The sequence below is a fragment of the Tiliqua scincoides genome, chromosome 4 (genome assembly GCF_035046505.1).
Source record: "Tiliqua scincoides isolate rTilSci1 chromosome 4, rTilSci1.hap2, whole genome shotgun sequence".
In the NCBI taxonomy this organism is placed as follows: domain Eukaryota; kingdom Metazoa; phylum Chordata; class Lepidosauria; order Squamata; family Scincidae; genus Tiliqua; species Tiliqua scincoides.
Window position 1 is genome coordinate 219,094,521 of NC_089824.1, and position 9,042 is coordinate 219,103,562.

At 48.3% G+C, this 9,042-nt stretch overlaps 1 protein-coding gene across 1 annotated transcript; it reads left to right on the forward strand.

Annotated features, from left to right (window-relative positions):
* Window positions 1-333: 333 nt before the first annotated feature.
* On the forward strand, window positions 334-1,329 carry NPBWR2 (neuropeptides B and W receptor 2). The gene has a single exon (XM_066625991.1). The coding sequence runs from the start codon at window positions 334-336 to the stop codon at window positions 1,327-1,329; it is 996 nt and encodes a 331-aa protein (XP_066482088.1).
* Window positions 1,330-9,042: the final 7,713 nt, after the last annotated feature.

The window sequence follows — 9,042 nt, forward strand, 5'->3', positions numbered from 1 at the left end:
GGAAGTAGCAGAAGGAAACAGCTAGAAAGAAATCACTTCCATTTCCAAGAAGAGTTGCAGTTCACAGAGAAGCCGAACCTCACACCAAAGATCATTTTCCTCTTACTTTTCTAGTCATGCTTTACTCCGGCCAGCAGACAAACATTGTGATCTCAGTTGGCATCTCTCCCCATAACTGTTCTAAGATGTTTCAACAGATCTTCATATCATTTTTTATCTAGACCATCTGAAGACAACTATTTGCTCTGAAATATCCTCCCACCATGGCCTGGTGGCTTTTCACCTCACCTGCAATATAATCTGAAAAACAAACGGTAAACAGAGGGAGCAGGTATGGCCAGCACCTCTAGGAGCGAAGACCTAAATGCCTCCTGCAATGGGACAAGTGACAACTTCTGCATCAACAACGCCACCAACTTCACATTCTCCTATGAACAGCCTCCAGACTTCTATGTGGTCCTCCCCGTGATCTACTCCGTGATCTGCGCTGTGGGTCTGACTGGCAACACGGCTGTCATCTATGTGATCCTCAGAGCCCCCAAGATGAAGACGGTAACCAACATGTTCATTCTTAACTTAGCCATTGCGGATGACTTGTTCACCCTGGTCCTGCCCATTAACATTGCAGAGCATCTCCTGCGCTACTGGCCCTTCGGGGAGGTGCTCTGCAAACTCATCCTGTCTATTGACTACTACAACATTTTCTCCAGCATCTATTTCCTCACTGTGATGAGCATAGACAGATACCTGGTGGTCCTGGCTACTGTCAGGTCGAAGCGGATGCCCCACCGTACGTATCGGGCAGCTCGCATTGTGAGCTTTGGCGTTTGGTTCCTAGTCACACTCATTGTCTCCCCCTTCTTTGTCTTTGCCAATGTCTATAAAAATGCCCTGGACATCAAGGGCTGTGCCCTGAATTTCCCCAGTCCTGAGAGGGTTTGGTTCAAAGCGAGTCGGATCTACAGTCTCGTTCTGGGCTTTGCCATCCCTGTGTCCACCATCTGCATCCTTTACACAATGATGCTGTATAAATTGAGAAACATGCGCTTGAACTCCAATGCCAAAGCGCTAGACAAGGCCAAAAAGAAAGTCACCATCATGGTCTTTATTGTCCTGACTGTGTGTCTTTTCTGCTGGACCCCGTATCATTTGGCCACCATTGTGGCTTTGACCACAGATGTGCCGCAGACCTCGGTGGTCATCAGCATCTCTTACTTCATCACTATTCTGAGCTATGCCAACTCCTGCCTGAATCCGTTCCTGTACGCCTTCCTAGATGACAGCTTTCAGAAAAGTTTCAGGAAGATGCTGGAATGCAGAGCTGCTTGAAATATGATCTGTGCCCCCCCCCCCCGATTCACGCAAGGCTCTTCTCACTTTGCACAGCTTTCGAATGCAGTTCTTGCAAACTTTGCAAAGTGGGTGTTCTGAAGAAGCCTCAGTTTCCTTTTGTCTGGAGGCTGCTCTTTGTATGAGTCATCCTATTGTGTTTTCAGCGCTTCTAATTGTTTTCATTTGTTTTGCTTTGTTAGCATCGTTAAAACATAATTGCCAGAAAAGAAGGGAGGGAAGATCTTGAAATTGTGGAACTGTCCTTTCTATCACCTGGTCTCCGTCTGCCCCCTGGCGTGTAGCAGCAAAATTGTCGACTCAATAAATGGCATGAAAATAAGAGCTATGCCGGCTGTATGAAAGGTTGGGCAGTGATCGCTTCTGAATTGTTTGCCTTAACTTCTCTTTGATCAAAATCTAATTAGAATGTGCCCTACTGTGCAGTATAGCAATCATGGGGGCAAGTCACCGAGAGAGAACAAAGAGTGGTGGGGATTTTTGTTTTGCTTTTTGTCTTAACCGTGTATGACAAACACTGTTGGAGCTGTGTAAGCACAGAAAAGTCATTAAAAAATTAGGGCTGAATGTGTTGCCAGAAGCTGTTTTTACATAGTGCCTGTCTGGCAATGGTGTAGCTGGAGTGCAAGCCCCCTCCCCTTCAGAGCTATTCTGGGTGGGCACAGCTAGAGGGGGTGCAAAGCACTAAGTTTTGCATGTGCCTGAACACACCAAGCAAGCGGCCCCTCCCCCTCCCCTTCAGAGCTATTCTGGGTGGGGGGAGCAAAACAGAAGCATTCACCTCCATTTTGCTCCCACCCCCTGGAATGGCTCCAAAGGGGGGGAGGAGGGATCACTTGCTCGGCACATTCAGGCACCTGCAAAACGTAGCGCTTTGCACCCCCTCTAGCTATGCCACTGCTACCTGGGCCAACGTGCAGAAGTTCTGAAGGGGAAAGTTCTGGGCCCCTGACCAGTCAGCTCTGTGCTGGTTGGGTAGATGAAACTTGCAAGGATCTAAGCACAAGAACAGAAGAATGCCATGCTTGTCAGACAAAGCCTAGCATTCTGCAACAGAGGCCAACCAGATGCTTTTGGAAGCTCACAAGCCCAGCAGGGAAATGATGGCCATCCCTTGTTGGTTGCTGTGTCCCCAGTGTCATTGCTGTGATTCCCAGCGGCGTTGCTACAGGGGGTGCGGGCCGCACCGGGTGACATGCCAGGGGGGTGACGTGCCCTGGGGGGGTGTGTGCTAACATCGCGGCTTTAGGAGCTACTGTGTCATCATACACCGTTGGATGCAGAATGTCCAGCGGAACGCAATGCAAGAAACAGAATTAAAATAGCTCCTTTCCTTCAAAGGTTATGGCCAAAAAACCGGAAAGAAAAAATGAATGGATCCCTATGGAAAGTGAAAGTGAGCCCTATCGCGCGTAGTCATAGCCCATCATAGTTCGTCACTTGCCATAGTCTGTCAGAAAGGGCAGGCTGAGATGAATCCAACGACACCACAATGGTCCCAATCCAATGAATGCAGCCCCCAAAAACACAAGAAGGAGCTCCTTGTCTCCCTCCCAGCTGTGAGTCTATTGAGCTCGAAACGAAGCCACGTGGCTGCATTTACTTGTGAGTAGGCGAACTTGCATTAGTCCGGCAGAAAGGGCAGGCAGAGGGGACTCCAAGGATGTCAGAATGGTCCTGATCCAATGAATGCAGCCCCCAAAACACCTGAGAAGGAAGTCCCTCCCTCCCTCCTGCAGTCTATTGAGCTCTGTGGAAAGCAAACTCAGCCACATGGTCACGTTTACTCACAAATAGGCAAATGAACCTTGGCTGGTGGTCAGGCCAGGCAAAGGGGAATGTGAGGACACCAGAATGGTCCCAATCCAATGGAGCTGCTCCAGAAGGCAGGTCCAGAAGGCAGCCTCCCCCCCCCCCTCAAAAAAAAGGACCAAAAAGAGGATTCAACTGGTAAGGGGAAGTTTTTTATTTTGCACTTGAAAAGCCAGGGGCGTCTTTGCATTGATATGCCTTAAATAGAATAATTTTACACTGGGCACTGGGAGGGCTGAAAATCTCACTGATTTTTTTTTTTTTTTTTTTGGGGGGGGGGGTTGTTATTGCAGGCAGACAACATAGTAAGCTCTATTGACCACTATGGGATTTAGTTCAGAGTAGACAGGCATAGGAGTGGACTCACAGGCTGCAATCCTACCTACACTTTCCTGACAGTAAGCTCCATTGACCACAATAGGACTTACTTCAGAGTAGATTGGCTCCCCCTTATTTAATTATTTCTTTTATTTTAATTTAATTATTTATAATTATTTATTTTAATTTGCTTGATGATGTCACTTCTGGCCATGACATCACTTCCAATGGGTCCGGGACAGATTGTCATTCTAAAAAGTGGGTCCCAGTGCTAAAAGTTTGAGAACTTCTGCAAAAAGGTGTTAGTAAGTTGACACGGGGGTGTGTGTGTGAGAGACTCTACAAGTTTTCAAAATCACTAAAATCAGAATTTGGAGGAATAAGACCATCATGTTATATATCAATCAATGGGCAATTTCATGCAGAATGCAATGAAACAAACCACATTGAAATATCTGTGTTCTAACAAAAGGTACAGCCAAAAAACCAGTGGGGGTGGGGTGATGGTACATCACCATGCCCACCACCTGGGGTGTTGCCCCACCCACTGCATGGGGTGATGCGCAGGCCTCCTGCACTGGGTGATGCGAATCCTAGTGACGCCACTGGTGATTCCTCATAAAGCAGAGATTCCATCTAGGTTCTATAATTCATCCTCATTACTAGATATGAATCTTCCACCGACTTGTCTTAACCTTGTTAAAAGCCACCTATGGCAATGTTCATTAGCACATCATGTGGCTGTGTAGCGTAGGAGTACAAGCTTTCCTGTTGCAGGTAAAACTGTGATAATGCATGTACAGAGCTTATCTCACAAAGACCCTCCTCATTCCATATGGCTGCTTTTTTTTGGATTGGGGTTGAAGGTTAATTTCCCCCGTAATCGAGGAACTTCCTAGTATTTTGCATGGACTGTACACTGTGTGAACTTGGGGGGAGGGGGTGATGCACCAAACTATAAAGAAGCAACATTCCTAAGGGCATTGGTAGCCCCACATGCCTGCATTTGAGTAGAGTTACCAGATACAAAGGTGGACAGAGTGCCACCTTTATTCAAATTTTAAATTGTAAATTAATTCTTTTTTTCCCGGCCCCCAACACAGTGTCAGAGAGATGATGTGGCCCTCCTGCCAAAATGTTTGGACACCCCTGCCTCACACAATTGCTCCATGTTGTCCAAAACGAGGCCAGAAACAATTGCATGTTATATTAAATGCTTGGTCACTGCTGAAAACTGCCCTTTTAATCCCCCCCCCCCAAACCATCTGTGACAGGGATCAGCAACCTTTCTGGACAAAGGGGCCAGATGTTTGTCAATTATGTCATCATATTTAGTACAAACTTCCTGGTTGTAAATCTCCTGGAAGTGGCTGTGCAGAGCTCAACTTGGGAGGCAAAGCCTCCTACCCAATTTGGCCAGGTGGCTCTGCCATGCCCAGCCTGGCACACAGCAAATTGCGTGGGAGGACCTTGCCTCCTAAGCCAAGTTCTCCATGGGTCTGATGATATTGGCAGGGATGGGCAAGTCCAGTGCAGCTTGACTCCAGTTGAGACACAAGCCTCCGCCTCTGTGACTCAACTCAAAAAGGAGTTCTAAGGGGCAGACTTTCCAAGGTGCCCAGAGTGTTTTTGCAACTTGAAAAGATTCAAGTCTTGAGTCTTTCCCTTTAAAAAACCAGCCATGGCTCCATGGGGAAAAAAAAAATGGGGCTGCTGCCGGGCTGTGTGTGTGTTTCAGAGCTCTCTTTAAACACTTCCCTGCTTTTCCACCAGTAAGGCAGCAGTGCAGAACGCACCAATCAGTTCCCTCTATATGATCCCACCCCAGCCACATGAACCTCCCCTCCCTTTGCATCATGGGCACAGCTGGACCTACAGGGAGGGAGGGAGTGAAGGAGGATGCATCCCAGTTCAGTAAGATGGGCAGGGGGGCCTCGCAAGCAAGCAATGCAATGAGCTTACAAGCCATGGGTGGCTCTTTTTCTACCAGTCCAGGAACTGCCTCCCCTTGGCTTCCCCCACCTCCTCCAGCCCCTCCTGCTTGCAAAACCCACTTGTCCCTATAGCAAAAATGGCTCTACCTCCCCCCCTCCCTCTCCTAGAGACACACATCCTCCATCTAATGGATGGTCCAGGGGACAAAAAGAAGCACCTCTCTCCCCCATGTTCTGGACACATGCAGCACACGCATTCGCAGCACCCAGCCAGCTAGTTGTTACCTTTGCAAATTGTTCTACAACCCTTAAAGATTTAAGCCCAAACAAAAAAAAAAAAATTAACTGTTTCCCTCCACCACCACCCCCCAGCCTATCACTGAACATACCGTACCCTGCTGCTGGTTGCTGCTGCTCGTGGGTGCAATGCCTGATTTCCACATCATGACAAGAGGTCTTTCGGGCAAAACAGAGGTGGCACAACCCCAAGTAGCACCCCCAACATTTCTGGGAGACTCGAGTCACCCAAATCCAAAGCGAATCACGAGTCAGCAGCCCCAGACTCCAGTGTTTGCCCAAGTGCTTGACATGTGTGACTCGAGTTTGCATGAGTCAGCAAAAACTGTATTTTTGCCACTTGGACTCAAGTTCCTGGATTTTGGTGGTGGGCCAGATGCGGCCCACAGGCCAGAACTTGCCTACCTTGATCTATGATAACTTACTATGTCCTGATATCTTGTTGTGTATTCTCCTCTGTGCCTGCCACTGGGGCTGAGCATGGTGTGTCCAATGCGGTGAGTCACTCCAGTCTGGCTGGCAGCAGTGCTCTACTCTCTGAGAAAGAGGGGACGCAGGAGGATGTCTTTCCCAGCTGTAGCTTAGAACAACTTTACTCCTGCACATCAGCAGGGGAGAGCATTGGGTATCTAATGACTAAATTTGTTCCAAATCCTCCACTTTCATCCATATACCTTTGCTGAACAGGCAGTTACCCAACTTGGCTGATTCCAAACTGACATGGACTTGGGGCAGCCATTCCCAGCGCACCATCACTGCTTTGTGGTCAGTGTCTTCCATTGTGCTTCCTGAAAGACATCAACAGGACTGGTACAATCCAGCCTGGGTGGGGTGGTGTTGGTGTAACAGTTTCAGAAAGGGTCAGAGGACTCAACTCCCTGCAGAGTTTAGCATTATTTTCATTATTTTTAAGTACCTCTAAACAAACAAACAAACAAAAAAACAAAACAAAACAATGCAGTCAGACAGCCAGCAGCAGGGTGGGGGCTATCCAGTGTTTTGCATCGAGTGCAACATGTATGACTATATGCCTTGGGGGCATAAGTCATGGTTGTGTCCTTGGTGCAAGGAGCTCCAGGGACACATCCGCTCCCTTAAAGCCTTGGTGGCCAACCTGGAGAAGCAGGGGCAGGCAGAGAAGGACCGTGGGGAGACTTCCGGGGACGATCAGGCTTCGTCCCAACCTCAGGCATGCAGCTCCTCAGCTGCCCAGGTGGGAATTCTCGGGGCTGGATGACGTCATCCTGGAGAGGAGGGAAAAATCCCCTAGGGGGGACCCCTTCTCCAGGGGACGGGCCCGTATCCGAACGCACTCAGGATACTCCTCGGCGGGAGGGGGGTTGGGGGCTTCCTGTAGTGGGGGATTCAATTATTAGAAACATAGAGAGGGGGGTTTGTGACGGACGTGAGGACCACATGGCGACTTGCCTGCCTGGTGCGAAGGTTGTGGACATCACTTCTCATCTAGACAGGCTGGTAGATAGTGCTGGGGAGGAGGTAGTGGTTGTGGTGCATATCGGCACCAACGACGTGGGCAAGTGTAGCCTGGAGGTCCTGGAGACCAAATTTAGGCTATTAGGTAGGAAGCTAAAAGCCAGAACCTGAAAGGTAGCATTCTTGAAAGTGCTACCTGTTCCATGCGCAGGGCCAGCTAGGCAGGCGGAGATCAGGGGTCTCAATGCGTGGATGAGGTGGTGGTGTAGGGAGGAGGGGTTTAGATTCATTAGGCACTGGGGAACGTTTTGGGACAAGCGGGGCCTGTATAAGAGGGACGGGTTTCACTTGAACCAGAATGGAACCAGACTGCTGGCGCATAACATTAAAAAGGTGGCAGAGCAGCTTTTAAACTGATCCCTGGGGGAAGGCTGACAGGAGCCAAGGGGCATCCAGTTTGGGACCCCACATCCCTATGGGATGAGGACGGGGAGGTTAGAGAACAACAAGGTAAAGGCAGAGTAGGAGAAGAAATTGGGAATGGTAGCATGATGGGATGTGATAGACGGTTTGGCACAATGAGAGGATTCAGGGATAAAGGAGCTTATAAGAAGCCCATCCTGGGGCATAATAATAATAATAATAATAATAATAATAATAATAATAATAATAATATAGGTATTTATATACCGCCTTTCATGGTCGTCAGATTTCTCCTCAGACTTTATTTCAAGGCGGTTTACACAGGCAGGCTATACTAAATCCCTATAGGGATTTTTACAATTGAAGAAGGTTCTGTCTTTCAAGAACTACAACATTTCAGATGGATCCTTTTATGATCTGGTATCACATTCTGGCCTCGTTTCCTCCCATGCAAGCTGACAATCCTTCATATCTCACTTGAAGGATAGCCAAAGAGCAAATGGAAAAACTCAACTCGGCTTGTCAGCTACTTCAAAGTCTCGCCGTTCACGGTGCCGGTGGCCTCGAACTGGCGACCTTCAGCTGTTATCTTCAGGCAAACAGAGGCTCTACCCTCTAGACCAGACCTCCTGCATTCCATGTACAAATGCTTTTATGCAAATGCCCGAAGTCTCCGAGCAAAGATGGGAGAACTGGAATGTCTGCTGACTAGGGAAAACATTGACATAGTGGGCATAATGGAAACCTGGTGGAATGCGGAAAATCAGTGGGATTCCGCAATCCCTGGCTATAAACTCTACAGGAGGGACAGGGAGGGGTGTGTTGGAGGTGGGGTGGCCGTTTACGTTTAGGAAGGGATAGAATTCAGCAAAGTAGAGATTGAAGGCGGGTCCAACTCCACCATAGAATCTCTGTGGGTTAAATTACCAGGCCTGAGGAGCAATGTAATACTGGGGGCGTACTATTGTCCTCCATACCAGAAACCCGTGGACATTGAAATGAGGATACAGATCAGAGAAGTGACAAGGAGGGACACGGTTGTAATCATGGGGAACCAATTATCCTCATATAGACTGGGTCAATTTGTGTTCTGGTCACAAAAAGAAGAGCAGATTTCTTGACATGTTAAATGACTGTGCCTTAGAGCAGCTAGTCATGGAGCCCACCAGAGGACAGGTGACTCTGGATTAATATTGTGCTCAAGACGTGGTTTGAGATGTCACTGTTACTGAGCCGTTTGGAAACAGTGATCATGTTGTGATCCATTTCGACATGCACATTGGGGGAAGAATACCGGGCAAATCTCTCACAAAAACCCTTGACTTCCGACGAGCTAACTTCCCTCAACTGAAGAGGCTGGTTAGAAGGAGGTTGAAAGGGAAGGTAAAAAGAGTCCAATCTCTCCAGAGTGCATGGAGGCTGCTTAAAACAACAGTTATAGAGACCCAACGGAAGTGTATACCACAAAGGAAGA